This window comes from Notechis scutatus, chromosome 2, assembly GCF_049901735.1.
Source record: "Notechis scutatus isolate UNSWTSFEM ecotype Mainland chromosome 2, rNotScu1.2, whole genome shotgun sequence".
Taxonomy (NCBI): Eukaryota; Metazoa; Chordata; class Lepidosauria; order Squamata; family Elapidae; genus Notechis; species Notechis scutatus.
In genome coordinates, this window is record NC_142010.1 from 130,212,000 (window position 1) to 130,234,275 (window position 22,276).

A 22,276-nucleotide genomic window follows, 5' to 3' on the forward strand; every position below is an offset into this window, starting at 1 on the left:
ATTCAGTCTCTTGAGATTCTAAGTTCTTTTTTTTCTGATACAGGCAGTCTTCACTTATGAAGTGCAATTAGGACTGGCAATTCCATTACAAAGTCATAGAGTAAAATGTCACGTGAGTGTTGCTCGACTTACGTCAATTCTGCAATTGTTAAAGAGAATAACTCTGGTTCATTGAACAGAATGTCACATGACTTAAGACTTCCCACCAGCTTCCCCAATGACTTCGCTTGTCAGAAGCTGGCTGTGAAAGTCACAATTGCTGATAACATGATCACGGGATGCTGCAATCACAGTAAATATGCAGAGGTTGCAAATGCCCAAATTGAGATCATGTCGATGTGAGGATACTGTGATGCAGCTTTGAGAGCCCAGCAGGAGTCTTCTTTTTCAATGCTATCATAACTTTAAAAGGCAACTTAACAAGTGCTTGGTAAGCAAGGACTACCTGCATTGCAAAAGGCGTTCCACAACCCTCTAGTATTTCCATGTATTCTGATAGGAGGGGAAAGGGTATAGCAATTTTTATTGATATAGTGCTTTTAATATGATACACACAGTAGTACTTAACATCCTATTCCAGTCTTCCATAATAGTAGAACAAAGGGAGTTTATATCTTCATAGTTATATCAGTGGTCAACCCTTGGTTTGATTAAATGAGTGTACGATATTTGTACTAAATGTGTGATAGCTGATATCCAATTCATCTTACAGCCTCTGAACATCGTGTTATAGTTACAGATGACATTTTTTAATAGTCATTTGTACAAGCAATTCAGCAAAGAAAATAGTATGATACTTTAACCTATTTATAGATATTTGAACTTTTGGTAAGGAGCCATATTTGTTTCTTCCTTGTGATATGCTTCTCGAAAAAGGTTGAAGTTTATTCTATACTCCATCTCCATTTATTAGGCTTCATACTTGTCCAATACAAAGAACATAACCTATTCATTTATTATTTCTATGAACTGTTCCTAACTTAAGATCCAGCATTCCTTCACCCCATTGTTGGGTAGAAGGAGAAAGTAAATAAAGAGATATGCTGTCCATGAAGGCACAACGATTTGTTAGCACAGACTACATATATGACATTAAGTAATAATACCTTTCATGTCCCAGTAAGACATTATTTAGATTTTCATTCATTTGTATGAGTTCAGTAATCACGTCTTCATTCTCCACAGTTGCTAGCAATTCCATAATTCTATCTTGCATTGCCCGACTTGTTTTGTAGAGCTTCTACCAAGGGAGAAAAGGTATACTATTTACATTTGAATAGCAAAAATAGATACTGAAAATATTGAAAACATCAAAAGCACAGATCCACATGGCATTAAAAAATGTCATTAATTTATTAATCCTCCCCACCCATCATCTTGTGTTTAATGGAGGAAACATGTCACATTTTAAAACATAGTAAAAAACTTTTTAGAAATGACCATAGGACTCTCTCCCTTTTGGTGACTATAACCATACAGCAAATAGTTTAGATAACATCATGCAGGATGCAGCACCAAAGTACATGGAAGTAATAGCAATAACACTTAGACTTACATACAGCTTCATAGTGCTTTACAATACTCTCTAAGCCAGGAGTCCCCAATCCATGGGCTGCAGACCTGTTGGGAACCAGACCATGCAAGCAGCGGGCAAGTATGTAAAGCTTTATTTGTGCATGCATGGGATTTAGGATGCTCATATGAAGCATCCTCTCCCCGCCTTGCCACTACTGCTGGTCTGTTTTACTAGAAAGGTTGGGGACCATTGCTTTAAGTGGTTTACAGAGTCAGCATATTGCCCCCAACCATCTTGGTCCTCATTTTACTGACCCCGGAAGAATAGAAGACTGGTCAGGATCGAACTCCTAGCAGCAGGCAAAATTAATCTGCAATACTACATTCTAACCACTGTGCCACTATGGTTCCTCTTAAGGAAGAAAGCCAGAGACAAAAATGTTTTGTTTTGCTAATCAAAAGTATTGAGAAACTAAAAATAAATTTATGCTGAATCCCACATTCTACTCCAATTCTAAGATAAAAGGTAAAAATTATATATGGAAGGGAGTGTGAAGGGAATACAGTATGAATTTTGTAAGAGATATTCATGCAGGACTCGATTTAGAATGTATTTCATTCATGTATGCTGGCGTACACTTTTAAACATACATTTAATAAAATCTATGTTTCATTTTATAAATTTCTCTCTGAGACATGAGAGGGATCATAATACTTAGACATAGGCTTGGTTCATACATAATGCTAAGCTCTACTACTGTTTGCTTTATGCTTAGAATCCAGCTGTTATGTGTTTTGTCAGTATGCTAAGTCATAAATTAACTGGGTGCAAGTGTGACAACCAAATTCCAATGACAGCCAAATTATGTTTAGGAGAGGGAGCCTTAACAATAAACTCAAAATATAGATTGATATGGATATAAACAGTAGCTTGTTTAGAAAACCAAGGTTTGGATTTTTTGCTTTTTAAAACCAATTTAACATTTGTATGAGTCAGGTCTTAGAACAGGAACCTTCTAACTTTCCAGTGAGTGTATTTTTTATAGATTTTGTTACATGGAGGTTGAATACTTATCTAGAATATGTGTTTGTGTGCATAGATACATGTTGTTTCAGGAATCTAGACAAATAGATAGACTTAAATTGTAAGATTACAGGAAAACCAAACATAGTATTATTTTCCTCATCGTGCATATTTTGGGAAAACTTGAAGATAACACCCCAATTGGCTTACTTTTCTTGTCAGTGAAATCGATTGAAGTACAAAAGGAAATTGCTCTAATCACTTTATTCCTTTCATTACCCTTTTTTGCATCCAATGATTGTGAAATGAAAAACCTTTATCTAAAACACACACTTACTCTATGGTTGCCATTACCTCTAGAAAAAACAGGCTCCTGTGAAGGAAAGTGAATGTTCACACCTTTCCTATATATCATTTGCAATGTTTTATTATTAAAAGAAACTTCCTAAGTTTGTTTTACAAAATACAGCTTTCCGTTCACTCAAGCATGTGCTAAGTTTCTTCAGAAAAGATGTGGGAGAAAGAAATAGAAAAAGTAGAATCAACACAGCAGGAAGCATCAGACATCAGGAAACAAACATAAGAGGTTTCAGCATGCAATCTTATAGTCCCTAAGAAGTTCCCTCAGTGCCTGTAGGATTGTTCATATTTCCTTGTGAAGAAAAAGAATTCTAGTAGTAAAAACTATCTTTGGAAAGCCAGAGGCCCCACTGTAAGAAAAAGGAAACTGAAGATCCACTGGACTCCAAATTATTGTTGCAACATGATTCTAATTTTTCCAGTTGTGGAAAGAGATGCATTAAAATTGTGTTTCTTTTAAAGTGGGTAAGGAAAATAAGCAGAAGACTGAATGTTGTTACATGCTTTGAAGACTCCACCTTGACGCTTTGTCGGAGAATAAATGTGACTACTCTGCTTCTGAAGGATTCAATGTTAATTTAATGCCCACTTTAACATTTTCACCTTATTTTTTTGGTATTCTGCCATTCTGAACATTTCTGACTTGGGATAACATCTTACTTCTCACTGAGATACAGGGAGTGAATCCTGTTGTACACAGAATATAGAGGCATCCTCAAATAAGCATGCATAGAATTTGGCTGCATGGATCTTAGATAGATCTATAGATCTTAGCACAAAGGAAACAAACATAGAAATATAGTGATCATATTTATGATCACAATAATGATCATAAATATAGTGATCCAGAAATCACTGGAGGACTACCACATATATCATAAAGGCCTCAGAGGGACAGTCATGCTACAGAATCTTATGGCATTTAAAGATTAATTAGGTTCTGTTGCAGAAACTTGTGACATATTAAAAACAAACAAGAAGACACCATATTGCTCCCTAGTCTAACTCCTGTTTCTTCATGAGCTGATATTTCCACAGCAGTTTTGAATGGTGATGTTATCTAATTACAGACCTACCATTTCACAGTATGAGGTAACCTTGGTCTTTTTTTACCAAATACCTCATCTCATTATTTGCCACACAAGTCTACCTTATGAAAAACTATCAAAAGGGAAAATATTTTCCATGCTACAAATCAAGGATAGGCAAGTAGTAGTTTTTGGCCCAATTTTCCGCAAAAGATCAAGCCAGACTTTAGGAAATAATAGGTTGCTTTTCACAGACTGCTGTTTCACAAAGAAAGAAGATGATATCCAAAGGAGAAGAGAATATAATTAAAAAGAATATATAAAGGGGGAGAAGGTATGCTAGACAATCACTGTCCCAGATATTTCGTTTCTAGCAACACTGCCCCATCTTTTCCTCAGTTGGGGTTACCATGGAGCCTTCGAGAGATGTCAACTGTGGGAATCTTGTCGCTATGGAAAAATGGTAGCATGCCAACTACAAATGCTTACAAAAAGTCCTTGACTGACAGCCATTTGTTTAATGCCATTTAAAGTTAAAGTGGCATTGAAAAAGTAACTTATGACTGTTGCATAATTCAAGGTGGCAAACATATCCAACACACTTTCCTCCTCCTATTTTCCCCACAACAACAACCCTGTGAGGTGAGTTGGGCTGAGACAGAGAGACGGGCCTGAAGCCAGTCAATCAACTTTCATGGCTAAGGCAGGACTAGAATTCACAGTCTCCCAGTTTCTAGCCTTAACTGCTACACTAAACCATGTGATCAAAATTCAGGCGCCTGGTAACTGATATGTATTTATGACAGTTGCAGTATCCCTGGGTCGTGTAATCACCATCTGCAACCTTCAAAGGAAACTTCCAACAAGCAAAATCAATGGTGGAAGCTATATTCACTTAAACAACAATGTGATTCACTTAATGACAGTGGCAAAAAAGGTCATAAGATATGGTACAATTCACTTAACAAGTGCATTGCTTAGTAACAGAATTTCTGGTCCCAGATGTGGTTGTAAGCCAAGGGCTGTACCTATACTAGAAATAATGTAAGACAAATAGCCATTTTTAAAGTGGATAGAACCCAAATAGATGCTATAATTTTTTAAGAAGAAAATTTTGCCTCCTCCTTGTGACTTCCATTCATACTCCTCACATTTTGGAGTCTTGCGTTTGGCAGACTCTTATTTATTAATAAGAAAAGAGTTAGATGAAAAGATATCTCACTGTGCCCAGAATGCTTCTTGATCATACAATCGACACTCTGGGGAATTCAGGGAGCAACTGAGGAATTGCCGGAGCCAGCTGAGCAATCTTACTTGGAGCATTTCTTACTTGTGATATGCTGCCCATACTTTTGCCACCTACTAAACTTCTGTATAACAGTGCCCCCCAACCTTTCTAGCTTGGTAGCCTGGCCTGCCTTGGTTGGGAGGAGGGCCTGTGAGTGGCAGGCACACATGCCTTCCACTCCACAAATTGAATTTTGCGTGCAAGCGGAGGGTGCTTGCGTTCATGCATGAAGCTCCATTAACATGAGCAGCACGCATTTGTGCTTGCACATGAAGGTACACTTGTGAGTGGAGAGCACTTGAGAGGAGGGTGCTTATGCTCTACTTATGCGAATGGAAGGCACTTGCACCCGAAACTCCATTCATGTGAATGGAGCTTCATGCATGAATGCAAGTGTCCTCCGTTTGTGTGAGCAGAGCTGAAGCTTCACATGCGTGCTTGCCCACTTCTCCCACATCCCGGTTTCAAACAGGCTGCGGCCTGGTAGTGAGCTGCAGCCCAGGCATTGGGGACCCTTGCTGTATAACGACTATGCTTGACAGTAGCGCAGGAAGTATTTACACTTCCAGCACAAAACAGAAACAACAATAACAACAACAAAAACCCTGGGTTATACTACCTGTAGCAGTGCCATATCATCTGGGTTTTCTGCTCCAGGAACATTTTCTTTCAATATTGCTGACATGACTCTGACATTCATTTTTACCACGTCCAGTTCACTGTAGAGCTTTCCAACCTGTTGAAAAGCATAAGATTCAATCTTTATATATAAAAGCGAAACACCACTCATGTATCATCACAAAATTTCCAGAACTGTAAAGTCTACAAACTTGACATTTGGCACATATGTTCCTCTTGGCTTCTAGGTGCTACTAAGAAAGGATTTTTCAAAATGACCATCAGAGCATTAGTATTTTGTATATTATTATTAACATGCTCTGATGCTAAGGAGTTCTGCTCCCCCTCCCCACCTGAAAAGAAATCTGTTCCAAATGCAAAACACAAGCAGAGGAGTTTCAGTTTCAATTTTACTTTCACAGCACCAAGCAGTTTTAGTGCAGAACAGTTGAGCTAAGCCACACCCAGGCTCCTTGCTGTCTCCTTGCTCACAGCAAATACTGTTTCAGTTTCCAAACAGCCCTCAACCCTCTCACACACTGACAGGATGCTAGCCAGTTGAATACCGATGGATGCTGGTAGGCAGAGGGAGATTTTTTTCCCCCCTTATTTTCCTCCCCCAAAACTAAGCCCAACTACATAGTTTCGTAGTGAAGCATGGATATCAAGCTAGTTCAAAATAAATGGGCCCGTTGTGGTCTGTGCTCTTTTTTTTTTTTTAAATCAACATTTATATCCGAACATTTTCTTATTGGCTTATAAGGAGAAGAATGTTCCTTCTCTTCTCTTCTTAAATTGAAAATTCAGCCTCACTTTTCCAGCTAGGTGGGGGTAGCCTGTCCCATCAGTCACCTATCAATTAAAATGTATTGATAAGACAACAAGTGATAAACTACAAACCTACACTCTTGTTCAAATCTAACTGAGAGTTTTAGGATGATGAGGGTTACTTTGTAAAATATTTGAAGGAACAGATCATACCTGCTCAGGAATCAGTGTTATTACTGCAGCTGGGGAGAGGGGTTTTGAAACGCACTTCTGGGAGGAATTATAAGACATCCTTGTAGACAAAGGCTGTGGATATAATTAGGAGATTTTCAACATTTAAATGTGGAAGGTACTTCAAAGAGGCCACACTTTTATATCACCTATTTATGTTGGTATCCACGTGCAAATATATTTAGAATGCTTTTAAACTTTCAATCATACTTTCATTTTTATTTTATCCCTAAATTCAATGGCAAGAGTCTTAATTTTTTCCTCTCAGTTATGAGACTTAATATACAGATAGACCTCAATATATGACCAGTCATTTAGTGATTGTTATAGATACATCATATTTAAAATCCAATCTCTTGATGTCTTTAAACAACTGTCAGAAATCAACTGATCTCAAGGACTGATCCCTTATTTGGTCCTTCTAAGTCCCAACAGTAACTAAGTAATAGTAGACTTATGTAATGTTTATAATCTATAAATTTCAGAGTTAGGTTGAAAAATATGCAGTACTTGTAATGAAAAAACTAGCAACAGTCCAGTTATATGAAATGAATACTATTCACTAAGGTAGCTTAGAGTGAGCATACAGGGAGGTTGCAATTAGAATGAGTTAAAATAATGGAATATTTGATTTAGTGCAAATTGTAAATTGATACCAGGTCACATTTAATGTGATCCAAAACTTAATTAATGCAAAGCTATCAAATACAGGAGTGAGACTTGTGCATGCAGAGTTGCAGCTTTAGATGGACAACATGGATAAAAGAAAGACTCCATCAGAAAAAAAGTACAAAAATAAAAAAATGTTCATATTATATTAGAGCAACTGTCTGATGTAAGCGAACAGCATGAACGTGATCATAGCAATGCTAAATTAGGATGAGATATTGGAATGTCTAAATCTACAGTAGATTTTTTTTTTGGCTTCCTATAACTACTCTGTGACTTTCTTAACCATAAATTTAAATTAAAAGTATATTCTTTTATTATTTATTGCAGTCAGTGGTGGTATTCTACCGCTTCGGCCCGGTTCTGCCGAGCCAGTAGCAGCGATGAGCAGAGGAGACCAAACCTGTTTTCTCCGCCGCTCTGCTGTTGGGCCCACCCACCCGCCCGGGCTCCCATACTCACCTTTAACCTCTGAATATGAAGCACAGCTTCTTTGCGCGGCACAGAAGAGTGCTGTGCGGCAGCTGCTGAAGCGACCGGAATCGTGCAGGCTTGCAGGAGGTGAGTTAAAACGCTTCTGAGCCTGCGCAAAGTGCATGTTTGGCACGCGCGCGCATGCAAAATGTGTGCATGCACGCAAAGCACGCCCACCAAGCCACGCCCACTGAACCGGTGGTAAAAATATTTGAATCTCACCACTGACTGCAGTGTTTCTCAACCTTAGCAATGTTAAGATGTCTGGACTTCAACCCGCCCGTCCTTCCCAAATTCCAGACATCTTAACGTTGCCAAGTTGAGATACAATGCTTTACTGTGACTGTAATATTTCATTAGTATACATATAAACATTATGCTAAAAAGTTTTCATTGCCTACTTTGGTCAAACTAATTACCACCTTTTCCATGGAAATATCACTTTGAATACTGCAAATTTGAATAAAGCAATCATTTTGTGGGATTCATTAACTAATCAAATCTATCTATATACTCATCATTATGAATTCTGGGAAGTAAAATTCCCTGTACTTTTAAGGTATACATTAGAAATAATAATAATAAAATTATTTAAACTCATTTTCTGATTTCAAAAGATATATTGTGTTTTTTGTGCAAGTGTTCAGTTTTGTTTACATCTTTGTGGAATTTTGCAAAGCCTTCAAGGTAATCCAGACACTTAATTTCCTTTATCCTGAGGAAGAAACCTGGGTTACTAGGATTCCGTGGGCAGATTTAACCTCTACATTTCCTGTTTAAGAAATAGTTTTAAACTATTCCTCCTCCTCTTAGATTTTTTTTAAAGCTCCAAGACAGAAACATATGACTGGTTTCATAAGCAAAGGAAATCACTGTGCCAAATACACATTACTGAGTTAATTAACACACCACCTCTGCACGTGCCAATCTTTGCAACTTGCCGAACTTGTTTCAAATCAGCAGCTCCCAATGAAGTATTTACCTTAGTCGTTCTCCTGTTGATCTCTGAGGATGGAAATTCAACTCCTTTCTTGAGAAGCTCCAGATAAACCTCCTTGACTTCACTCACATCCACAGCATTCTGAAACCCCCTGGCCCAGGTCTGTTTGTGAAAAAGATTACAGTTCCTGAATCCAATTAAACCCCCTTCAAAACCTGATAACTGCCATTTTGGGCCAGAAACTGGATAACAACTATTTCTTTCAAAGACTTTCAGAGGAATGAGGCCGTATTAGAAAAGAATCTGAAGCATCAAATTCTCCTCTCCTATCTTGCTGAATCAGTACACGGACAGACCAAGATGGAGCAAAGTAATTCCTTGGTATTGCAATGGAACCATTTTAGAAACATTAAGAGATGTCTATGTATTAAAACCAAATAAAAGGTTCAGAAAAAAAATATGACCAAATTATTTAATGAAGATCTCTCAAATTTCTCCACATGGATAATTCAGAACAGGGACTCTCTTTTTCCCACATACAGCAAAAGGCAACATCATTGCCATTTTCTCCCCCTTACCACAGCATTGGAACTGGACAGGGAACTTGCTATGTTGCCTATGCAGAGGAGACTGGTGAAGCTGTCATCAAAATAGTCACCCAGGATGGTGATAAGGGCTTGAAAAAGAGCCTTTCATTTTTCTCCCTCTCTTTTGTAGGCCAGGTAAATATACTTATTTTGAGGCTACAGGCTGGATTATTTTCAGGTGGCAGGCCATATCCAACCCACAGGCCATAAATTGCTAAATTGGAAAACACACACAAAAAGACAAGATTTAACTTTAAAAAGGGATTGCCAAAGAGAGGAGGTTATATACATTCTGCAGATGTTTTCCTGATTCTTGCAGTACTGCAAGCTACTTCTGCTATTTGGCAGATCGAATCCCAAGGTTGACTCAGCCTTCCATCCTTCCAGGGTGGGTAAAAATGAGGACCCAAATTGTTGGGGGCAATAGGCTGATTCTGTAGAGCTCTTAGAGAGGGCTGTAAAGCACTATAAAGTGGTATATAAGTCTAAGTGCTACTGCTATTGCACTAGGGGTCATCCCATTAAACTGATTTGTAATGTGGAAAGAACTATAGCAGGGTGTCAAACTCAAGGCTTGCGGCCTGTGGGGTGCTTAGATCTGCCTATGGGGCCACCCTGAAAATAGCGAAGGACTGGCCTGTGGTGCCCCTGCCAGCAAAAATGGAGCTCGTAAGGGCCATGTGCAGCCCTTCTGGGCTTCGTTTTCAACTGCGACGGCTTCCTGCAGCCCTCTGCCAGCAAAAACGGAATCCGGGAGGGCAGCGCACAAAATCCTCATGAGCTCCATTTTTGCTGGCAGAGTGCTAGCAAAACAAGCTACTAGCAAAAGTGGCATTTGATCACACGAGTGACATTGAGCTGGCCACACCCCCTTGAGGTCAAATACATTCCTGATCCCTGAGGTCAAATACATCCCTCAATGAAATCGAGTTTGACAGCTCTGAACATACAATGTCTTCATACAATGCCTCTGTTGAGAGGCAAAATGCCATTTCATATCCACAGGCAGCACGGGCAGGACAATACATTAGATGGAGCCTTCGATCCTTCTTTTGTTCTTCTCAAAGCTGGTGTTTCTCATATTCAGCAAACTTGTGAATGTTTATTCCTCTATGTGACAGGTTAGCTTTCAACATCATGAGGGGGAGGGGAATTACTAGTTGTATAAAAGGACATGCTAAATTTTATCTTTTATCTCATGGAAGCACTATCATACAACAATTTCAGTAGATAGAGGAGTCATTCTAACTGTTTAGCAACTCTCAGAAATAGTGGTATCAACCATTTATTCAGGATCGGAGATTAGAATATCATTTTATTCTTGATGGCTAGTAAAGCTGGAAAGTTCTGTGAAGGTAAGGCTGACTTTATTTCTTACTTTCACAGATCTTTCCAGCTTTACTGGCCATCTAGAATAAAATGATATTCTAATCGCTGATTCTCAATGGATGCTTGATACAAGTATTTCTGAGAGTTGTTAAACAGTTAGAACGACTCCTCTACCTACTGAAATGGTTTTGTGAAAGTGTAAAATTTATACCTTAGATAAGCAAACTGATGTTTCTGGATGTTTTGGATCACAACTTCCATAACCCATTGCCATTGGCTTCTGGAAACTGAAGGCTAAAATGAGACATGAAGGTTTCTTATTTCTGTTTTGGCCCACTCAGATGTAGAAGTGAATTTATGATTCAGCATGATCCCATGATAACCAACAGCAAAGAAAAACTCCAGCTTTCCTGTCAGAAACACTTCTTTTATTTGCTGACTGGGAAAGTAACTTTTTTCTTAAGAAGAGAAAGAATACAGAACGATTGCCATGTGGTTTCTCCGTATGAGCAGTTATGGAAGTTTATGCAACTAACAAAGGAATCATTTGAAAACCAGGGCAACAGGTTCTCTATCCTTTTCTGCAATTTCTGTTCTCCATACAGAGCTTCAAGGAGAAGAAAAGGAAACTCTTTTTCATCCACTCCCTTCCCAGGCAGCATAGCACAGCTATTATGAAACATTGATTACGTGTATTTCATCGAGGGAACAAAAAGGAAATAAGGAAAAAAAACTTACCATGATAAAGGTCAAAATTTTCTCCTGCAAATCCACTGGTAAGTTAAATTTTGGATTCAACAATTTTACTAGCCTATCTTTGCAAAAATCTCGTTTCACTATCAGAGACTGGAAACTCGGCCCACAATTCTTCATACACATCTCAAGGAGCTGCAAAAAAATGGGTTTTTGCATCAGTGATATGAACAATTTCGTTACTTCCACTTCCCTGAGAGCAATGTCCTATGAAGCCCCCTTTGTTTCTATTTCTCCTGTGCCATTTCTCATGGCACCCATGCCATCAGTTATCACCTCAAGCTTCCTCTTGTAGTACTGAGTGTTTCTCAGCCAATGGTTCTCTTACTGTGGAGTTTCTTAAAATACATTGCACAGACCATCAATATTACCTGAATAACTTGAAATTATCTATGAACTGGCTGCAAGATAAAATTGGGAGGAGGGGGGCAGCCAAAGTGGCACATGATTTTTGGATCCATTCAGTCTTTCTAGCCAAATGAGCAGAGCACTTATCCATGAATTAAGATGGGGCAGTGGCAGATGTCTCCTCAGATGTCACAGATGAAACAGATGAAGAAAAACAATCACTAGAAGATTCTTGAATGAAAACTCACAGAAAATATGAGCTTTTTAAATCAAGTGACACTAATGATCCCACTACCTTTCCCTTCAATACCTCTTCTGGAAAATAGATTTTCAGCACTCAGCTTCCGAAACAAGATGAACAATATGTTGATTCTAAGATTTTAATTATCTCATTCCAAATATTGATGAAATATGCTGTCCTACGCAAGTTCACACATGCATTAAGATCTATAACCAATGTATAAAATGCACAGGTAAATATAAACCATAACTAAGATATGTTTTGATATAGTTCATCTTCTCCTCCCCCTTTAAAGAAATATGGATATTCCTAATTTAAAAAATAAAATAAAAGAAAAAGATATCCTTTCCTTTGTATAAAAGCCCTGCTTGATCAGTTGAAAATTCTTTCTACCATTGTTTTCCACAGAGACTCCTTGGAAGTCTACAAAGAAGAGTATTCTTCTATGACTATTTCTCCATAACAAATATTCAGAAACTTCTGAACCTGAAATGATAGGGAAATTTGAGGAAGTATTTTCTGATATGTATGATCTTCAATAATAATCATTCAATTTGATGGGGGGGAAATCTTTTTTTTTTTTAAGAAATGTTGACGAGATCCTCCTGGGTACGTCTTAGAATTCTTGCACTGACTTTACAAAGTGACAAAGAGATGCTTATAAGCATTTTATTTTTCAGTGTATGATCATTTATCCAATGGTCCACAACCCTGCCAGCTTCCCTTGTCCCAATTAAATCCCAAATGTGGAAGATAGGATGAAGGCGCTTCTCTCATGGGGACATTTTCTGTCAGAAATGTGGACAACTAGGGTGGCTTCAGAATGACAGAGATTCCATGAAGTTGAGGGAAAGGGAGAATTGCTGGTATGATCTGCCATTTTTGCAGCAATAAAATTCAAAAAAGGCCATGCAAACCAATTCTAAGGGAATTTTAAAGGACTCTGAAAAATAGATATCAAACCTGAAGGTTCTTCCAAAATTGTAGGACAAATTTTGGTATGACACAGTTTTATTGCTTTGTCAGATATACATCCAATGGGTTATGCATATGACTCCAGTAGAAGGGCACTATGTTCAGGTCAGATAATCAAAATATATTATTTAAATTTATTTTAGAAGGGCAGTAAAAATGCTTAAAAGTTTTGTGAATCACAAAAGACACACCAAGGGACAATAACATAACATTAAACTTAAACAATGCCATTCTAGGATCCTGAATCATGTGTTGAAATAACAGTGCAGTCTTTCAGTAATGATGTTCCCATCATCGAGAGTTCCAATGACAACTAAAAACAGATCATTATATCACAGCTATCATGTAATTTTACAATGATCTACTTCAGACTGTAACTAAAATAAAGTCATAGTTTAGCATTATCCACAAAAGTTTTAGGCACACATAGAGCATCAATTCTCCCATGCAAGACTGGAAGCAATTTCATTTTCAATTAGCTGCATTTTATATTTACTTAAGTCTCAAACCAAACTTGTAGTTAACCAGTGGTTAAATATGGCTTAGAGGATCAAACCAGCTTTATAAACATAAATGTCTTCTCTAATGAGCTCCAGTGTATAATTTTAATCCCCAAGGTTATATACAGTAGGTAATCAATGAGTTGCAATTGTTCATTTAACAATGATGCAAAGTTATGACAGCCTTGGAAAATGTGACTTAAGACCTGTCCTCGAAGTTACAACTGTTGTACCATTCCTGTGGTTCCATGACTGCAATTCAAGGACTTGGCAACTGGTTGCATTTACAATGGTTGCAATGTCTTGCTGTCATGTGAACATGATCTGAGACCTGCCCAACTGGCTTCTGACAAGCAAAGTCAATGAGGGAAGCTAAATTCACTTAACAACTACATAATTCAATTAATGACCATAGCAAAAATGGTTGTAAAATCAGGTCTGGTCATGTGACGCCTCACTTAACAACCAATTCACTTAGCCATCAAAATTCTGGTCCCAACTGTGGTCATAAGTCTAGGACTACCTGTATATTGTTCCCAGTATTTGTACTGCAAGCCCAAGAAGATGTCCTATAAAATTGGTACTGAATTCTTGGTTTTATAATGTGACAAAAGACAGAAAGTATAAACATAGGGCGCAATTATATTAGTGGTATAAATTTTTTTGTTATAAATTTTAATTTAAATCAATGTCAGGAAAAGGTTCTTCAATTCTGAAATAGTTACAATCTCTTGTACTAAACCCAGGGTTCTCAGACCTTATGGTGCCATGCAAATGTGTGTCAATCATGCCAATGATAATAGCAACGGCAATACCAAAAGTAGTAATAACTGTAACAACCACAAATTATAGGGATATTTATAATTGCTAGAAGGATTAAGCCATCTCTCATTGTGTGATGTTTTTTGCATTGCATTCTAGAAGCCTGAGATATGCCAACCCACAACACCCCTGTCATCTGGTTGAGGATGGGGAGATCTGAACGCCTCTCCATGTCTGGAAATTAATAGATTAGGTTGAAAGCTGCTGCTAAAGCCTTCTTCCTAGGTGGACTGCCCACCAACTATGAATTCAGAAATTTATAACCCTGAGGAAAGTGAAATAATAAAGAAAATGTTGGCCTGTGCAGAGATGAACAGGCTGACACTAGAAATTAAAGATAAGAGTGAGACAGAATATTACGGTCTGGAACAAAATGTATCAATGGTTAGACTTGAAGAAAGGAAGTCGGAATAACAGCAACAAAAAGATTGTGACGCTTTATAAGACTGAAGGTGGACATTTTCAAAGATAAAGACAATGTAATCAAGTGGATATAACAACTATATAAGAACATGCAAGGGAACTATGTTGTAAATAGGAAAATATATATATGTAAATAGCACCAACTTAGTGATGTAGAATAAGGAAGAGATTAATTGTTATATGTGGTTTTATGTTTTAGCATGTATGGCAAAATAACTGCCGGGAAAGTCGCACTGCGTTAAACTGTTTTAATGTTTATTCAATAAAAGTTAAAAAAGAAAGGAAAAGAAATTTATACCCCCCACTCCAAATTTACTCATAATCCCTGGGTGGGTATGGGTGGGAAGCACGGCTCACTGTTTCACCACCTCTGCATTACAAGACAAAAAAGTCAAGCCACAATTTCACTGGCTGGACTAGGTCATTGTTCATCCATAACAGTAAAATGCAGTTAGTCACAAAAGGAAGCAAAGCTTCTGGTCTCTGCTAGTGACCTCTGCAAGAGTAGAAAAGTAAAGAGCACACACACTATTACTTTTTGTTCACGCTACTAAACCATATGTTGCATTATGTCCAAATGAAGCTTCTTCATTATCACAGTATAGCATAAAAAGACTGAGAATGGTGAAAGTGTAACAGTCCTCCCAATAATTGTTCAGTTCACCAAAGCACCAGTATTACTATACCTGTACCAGAAATCTGTAGCCATAAATATTTCAAGGGGATTCACTGTTCCAGAAGGCCAAATTAAGGGCAATTTTGACCACTGAATATGGACTTTTTAAAAGCAATTTTCTTACAAGTTTAGAACAATAAAAAGCAGAAAAGAAGCAGAAAAAACGTATTCCCCAAAATCACAAATTAGAAAAGCAGCAAGCAAAATATATTTTAAAAAGAGATGGTGGGTGCGAGGGAAAAGGAAGGAAGGAAGGAAAGAAGGAAGGAAGGAAAGAAGGAAGGAAGGAAAGAAGGAAGGAAGGCTGTCATAGGGAAAGGGACTATATCATAGCTACCAAAATGTTTTAGCTAATATCATGAAAGACATGTTAATCAGCTATTTGCTCACAGAAGGAGGGTTAAAGTGGTTCTGTATATGTAAAACATTTTTTGCAAGATAAATGAAGAAATTAGCGACACTTCTCCTTTTACTGCACTTTCCCTGTACAGACGGTGATGAAGAGTTACTGGATCTTGTATTCCATTAGAGTAGTTTACTACTCCCATTGTTTTCAATAAACTGAAACAGCTAGATTGAAAGTGTGAATTAAAAGACCTTTTTGGGGGCAAAGCATTTGTGAGTAAACTAATGGAAGCTACTTCCATGGTAACAGCTATTTTCATCAGAGAAGAATGCCCAGTGAGGCCATCAATTGGTTCTGAGCCACATCCATTGGAATGAAATATAAATATTTATTGTACTGTATACTGCAAGTTATCTGTCCCACTCCCAATAAATGTTGACTTATTCATCAATCCTTTCAAGTATCTAGTCATATTTTTGCAGGATCCAAAAGCTGATACAGAATACTTGATAAAGAAAATAAATGAGTTAGGAGCTTTAACAAACTTTAAATCAAATCAGAAAACAAAATGCTTATTAAGAATAAGACTTTTCAGGACTATGAAACCTTAACAAAAACCATCGAGCTTCAAGTAGAGAAAAGGATGAAATATCTTGGGTTACACTGACAAATACAAATTCTAAATTGTTTCAAACTTTGTACCTGTATGGAATGATATAAAAAAGACCTATTAATATGAGATAAATTGCAATTATCTTTTCTGGATAGAATTTATGTAATTAAGATGACTGTCTTACCAAAGATGTTATTTTTTATTTCAGACTTTACTGATTCTTTTAAGTGCTTATAAATAAAAATAAGTATTTATAAACAATGGCAAATGGATGTTTCTAGGTTCATATGATGATGGGAAAAAACTCAAAAATTAGATACAAATTATTGCAAGATGTTAAAGAAAGAGGAGGTTTGGGTTTGAATTGGAGGGTCACCAACTAAAAATTGGATAGTATGGCTGCTTATTATATGATAAGTTAAATAAATGTTGATTTCAACAACCACTTTTTTAGATATACCCTCCTAAGTGTTTGGAATAGATATAAAATAAGGTTCTCTGTGAAAATACATCTTTGGGTGTCAGCTCTGGAAGCTTTTTAAAAAAAAATGATGGTGAGACCAGACCGGTGGACCTATAGTTAAATAATACTTTATTTAGTCAAGGTGAACCTGCCTTCCAATCCAAAGAAGAGTTGGAATGGAAAGGACATGTCTGTCCCCGGTTTAAATATTTATAATTGAAAGAAAGGTCAATTTTAAAATGCTATGGATTTGACCTTGCAAAAAAAATGAATTGGAATATATACTATGCGGTAAAGATGAACATATTATTGCTAAGGTTTATAAACTGTTATAGAAATTGATTTGGAAAATAAACGTGTGAAGCACCATATGAGCCAATGGACAAGTAATTTTGGGTATAATATAGCACTTGAACAATGGGAAAATATTTGGATGATGGGTTTAAAATTTACATTAAATTATAACTTAAAAGAATCTTTTTGTAAAATGATGTACAATTGGTATGTATAAAAGTATTTCAAATGCATGTTGGAAATGTAAATATAAAGAAGAAAAATTTATAATCTCTGGTAGACTTGTGACAAAGCAAAAATATATATATATACTGGAATAAGATTCACATTTAACACAGAAGATTCTTTAAGTGAACTTAAATATAAACCAGAGATGCTTCTTTTAGGATTAATGGCCAAAGAACTTGAACATTGTTATATATGCTAACAGCAGCAAGAATGCTCTGTGAACAAAAATGGAAAGATACTTTAATTCCTACAATGGACAATCCTTTCTCACATTCATGGCAAGCCAGAAAAATAAGCCACATTAAGTTTAGTGCAATGTATGAATCCAAGAATTGTTACCTATCAATTCTGTATTGATCTACCAAGAGAGTAAAGTTCCTGTACTTCTTAATAAAGTGAATAAGTATTTAATCTTATCTTAAAACTATTTGTGTGCTATGGATTACATGTTAATCTGAATACTGAACTGCAATTCATTTGATTGCATGCTAAATTACATATTTGTGCAGAGACTCATGTCTAGGCAAAGAAAGGTCACAAGTCTCCCAGATGATGATTATGTTAAGGTTTGGTGAATTTCCAAGGAACAAAATTGGAAAGCAGCAACAAGAATGCTCCAGAGAACTATTAGCATTCACAGTGAGGTGAACAAGAGCTACTAAAAAGCTTATTTTAAGGGATTCAAGAGTCTAATGGAATACAAGAAGACAGCCAGGTTCCTCATGCAAGTTGACCCTTTAAAAAAAATTGGATATTTTAAAAATATTTTGATTCAAAAAATGATGGAAATGATGTTGAAGGGTAGGAGATCCTGCCTACTAGAATACCTTCTAAGATAAATATTCATCATAAAGAGCAAGAAGCTGCATCTTATTTCAGTACAGATGATCCTCGACTTACAACAGTCCATTCAGTGACCGTTCAAATTTACAACACCACTGAAAAAAGGGACCCATGATCATTCTTCACACTTACAACTATTGCAGTATCCCCATGGTCAAGGCATCAAAATTCAGACAGTTGGCAACAGACTCATTTATGAAAGTTTCAGTGTGCCGGGATCATACGATCACCTTTTGCGACCTTTCTGACAAGCAAAGTCAATGGGTAAACCAGATTCACTTACCAACTGCAATGATTCACTTAACAACGGTGGCAAGAAAAGTCGTAAAATGGGGCAAAACTCACTTAACAAATGTCTCACTTAGCAACATAAAATTGGGGCTCAATTGTGGTCATAATAAACAATGTCTTCCTTTGCATCAAGTGAGAGGCTAATTTAGGAATACAAAGTTGTGATGGCACACTAAACTTTTCCTCCAAAGTCTCTAACTAGTCATGACTCTTTGCCCCTTCTTCTGCCTTAGTTTGGCCACTTCACTTTGTCCAACAGCAGAGCCAACCTAAAGCAGCCTATGTTACTTTATATAGCTACAATAAAAGCAGAAGATCCATAAATGACACACAAGGATACAGGCACATATGAGGCATAACATGGGAAATTATTCTTTCCGAACATACTGTAGATCCATTGTAGTTTGGAACAACTATTTATATCTCTAGCAGTGCAACCTGACGTAACTTTTAGTGCCTCATTTAGGAAGGTAGTGGCAGCTGGAAGAACACGGATGTAAAAAAGAGACATATTAGAATAAATCAGAGGAAGTTGATGGACTTGAGTTGTCATTTCTAGTTCTGTATTCCCACTATTAAGTTCTTGCCTGCAGCAAGAAAATACAATTTATGACAGGGTTCTAAAAGAGCAGAATGATAACACAGAAACATGAAAATGAAGCTGATGCATTTATGCATCTTTAATAGGATAAATGGGTGACAATAATGAAGGAACAAAGTCTATTATTGGTATGTGCCTCTAGCATCTATGAGATTTGATTTTTGCCAGAGATAGACAAGAAAAGATTCACAATCACTTGTTTTTACAGATAAACTTTGCCTCACTTGAGGCATCTTAAGAACTTCTCCACAGCATCTAGCACAATTAAGGAAAGGGAAAAAAAAAACTAGTATTGGGAGGGTGGGGGGTTTGCCCCAGGCAGGCAAGGATTGCATACTAATAGGAAAGGCCATTTTCCAGCAATGGAGAAGGAAGCTAAGTCTCTAAAGGTGCAACCTACTTGCCAAAACCTTGAGAAGTACTGTTTGCATTTGAAAAAGAACATTTTGCCTGCAGGTCAAAATGGGAAGGAGAAAGCAATTACAGCTACAGTGCCAAGACCTGGAAAAAAGCTAGAAGTGGGTCTCCTGGGTTATCAAACAACTTCCTGAAACAAAGTTAAGAATCATTAGTTCTGTACAACTTTGATAGACTGGCAAACCAGATAGTTTCCATTGAAGGCAGTAATTCTGCAGCTTCCTGGGGAATATTGGTTCCACAGGCAACCTAATGTGCAACATTTCTATTTATTTCACAGGAAATGCAGCAGTGATCCTGAATTAGTTTTGTTCTGTTTTGCAAATGGAATTGTTTAGTCAGTGAAATGAAAAGTGGGCCCATGTTTTCCTTTCTGTTCCAGCCCAACATTTGTTCTCAAAACTGCTCTGGAGGGTAGGGACACAGATTGGAAAGGGTGTGGAGGAAATATTTTCATGAAAGCACAGTTCTGTTTGCACAGTGATGGATTTCAGGCAAGTATTACAAACATATTCTAAACAAAATGGAGCTATTTAAATAAGATTATATCAATTAATGAAAACAGACCTCAAATTGTTTGACTATTTGGATTGAGAGAAAGTAGATTATCCTACATTACAGAGAATTTCAGGTTGCTGAATGGAATGTATTGAACACAAATAGAATAGAATAGAATGGGCATTGGTAGAAGTTACCGTGAATGCCCTTTCTATCTATGCTGCAAGAGAGCCCAGGATGGGTTGACTCCTTCCTATGATGTCATTTAGCTGAGTCTGTACTAAGATATAAAAGCCAGCCCCCCCAGGAGAGACCCCAGCTTTGGCGAAGATACTTGACAAACTGAAAGGTGTCTCTGAAAGCACAAAATGAATATAGAAAAATGTCTTACCCTCTCCGGACGAATCAAGGGAGGGGTTGGGCTCTCTTGCAGCATAGATAGAAAGGGCGTTCACAGTAACTTCTACCAATGCCCATTCTCCTCCATGCTGCATCGAGAGCCCAGGATGGGACATTCCAAAGCTTGCATGTCCATGGGCGGGTCCTCGTCTGGCTTATCACACCGACTATGGAACCACTTGTTGAAGCAGCCGTCTGCTGAAGGCTGCAGTCGCCGAGGCAAAGGCATCCAGTTGGTAGTGTCTGATGAAAGGAGACGGGGATGTCCACATGGCCGCACGACAGATCTCCTCCAAGGATGCTTCGGTCGCCCAGGCAGCAGAAGTGGCTGCGCTTCTGGTAGAGTGCGTCGTCAGACCTCGGGGAACCGGAAGGGCCGCAGCTTTGTAGGCCTGCTCAATGCAAGACCTGACCCACCTGCTAATAGTAGGAGAAGAGGCCTTGTGCCCCAAGTGAGAAGGAAAAAAGGAAACAAACATGGCTTCCAACTTCCTGAAGGAGGAAGTGCACTTAATGTATATTCTACGTCTAGCATGTGCCACTGCCGCTCTAAGTCATGGTGCGGGAGAGGACAGAAGTCAGGCAACACAATGTCCTGGGACCTGTGAAACCAGGTGTTAACCTTCAGAATAAATGAGGGGTCCAGACGGAGAACAACCCTATCATTGTGAAAGGAACAAAGGTCCTGTCTGATGGAAAGAGCAGCAAGCTCGGAAACCCTCCTGGCAGAAGTGATGGAAACAAGGAACATTACCTTCAGAGTCAGGAAATGGAGAGACGCTGTTCGAAGGGGTTCAAAGGGGGGCTTCATAAGGGCATTAAGGACCATATGAAGGTCCCAGGAAGGATACCTGTGAACCACCGGTGGGTGGAGGTTGGAAGCCCTTTCAAAAACCTCCTGACTGAAGGGTGATGGGATAAGGAAGGAAATGAACCCCATGAAAGGACTGAGGAGAGGGCCGCAACCTGCCTGCGTAAGGTGTTGGGGGCCAAACCTTTCTCTAGCCCATGCTGAAGGAAGTTAAGAACTTCTGCCAACTGGGCTGAAGCAGGAGAAAGACCTTCTCTGGGGCACCATCGGGAAAAAGCCTTCCAGGTGGCATCATAGATGCGCCTTGTAGAAGGTTTGCGAGACACCAGGATAGTGAGGATGACCCTTTCTGGAAGATCAGCCTCCTCTAGCCGCTGCCGCTCAAGTGTCACACGATCAGCTTGAACCACTGGGGCTCTGGGTGGAGCAGGGCTCCCTGGTGAAGGGAGATTAGATGGGCTGGGATCCTCCAAGGAGAAGCCACCGATAGGTTGACCAGGTCCGCAAACCAGGGCATCCTTGGCCAATAGGATGCCAGGAGGAGGAGCTCCGCTCATTCCTCCAACATCTTCCGAATTACTGCCGGAATGATGGGAAGCGGGGGAAAGGCGTAGAGGAGACCCTTGGGCCATCTGCACCAAAGAGCATTGGTCCCCTCCGCTCCCTGGCAAGGAAACCTGGTGAAGAATCTGGTGACTTGGGCGTTTTGAGGAGTGGAGAAGAGATCCACCTCTGATGTTCTGAATCTGAGGGAAAGGTCCCTGAATAAAGACGGAGGAATGGACCATTCTGCCTGGTTGACTAGGCTCCTGCTAAGCCAGTCAGCCTGGGAGTTGTCGACCCTGGAGATGTGGTCCTCTGAGATCGACAACAGGTGTTTCTCTGCCCATAACCCCAACCGTA

The 22,276-nt window shown here is 38.5% G+C and overlaps 1 protein-coding gene across 2 annotated transcripts in view; it reads right to left on the reverse strand.

Annotated features, from left to right (window-relative positions):
• Window positions 1-22,276, reverse strand: part of TOM1L1 (target of myb1 like 1 membrane trafficking protein) — a 60,223-nt gene that overhangs the window by 14,182 nt on the left and 23,765 nt on the right. For both annotated transcript variants that reach the window (XM_087956219.1, XM_087956218.1), the window contains exons 4-8: window positions 11,570-11,719; window positions 8,958-9,077; window positions 6,815-6,907; window positions 5,835-5,951; window positions 1,107-1,240 (exon numbers count right to left, since the gene is read on the reverse strand). In XM_087956219.1, coding sequence (XP_087812345.1) covers window positions 1,107-1,240; window positions 5,835-5,951; window positions 6,815-6,907; window positions 8,958-9,077; window positions 11,570-11,719 — 614 coding nt within the window. The remainder of the gene's footprint in view (window positions 1-1,106; window positions 1,241-5,834; window positions 5,952-6,814; window positions 6,908-8,957; window positions 9,078-11,569; window positions 11,720-22,276) is intronic.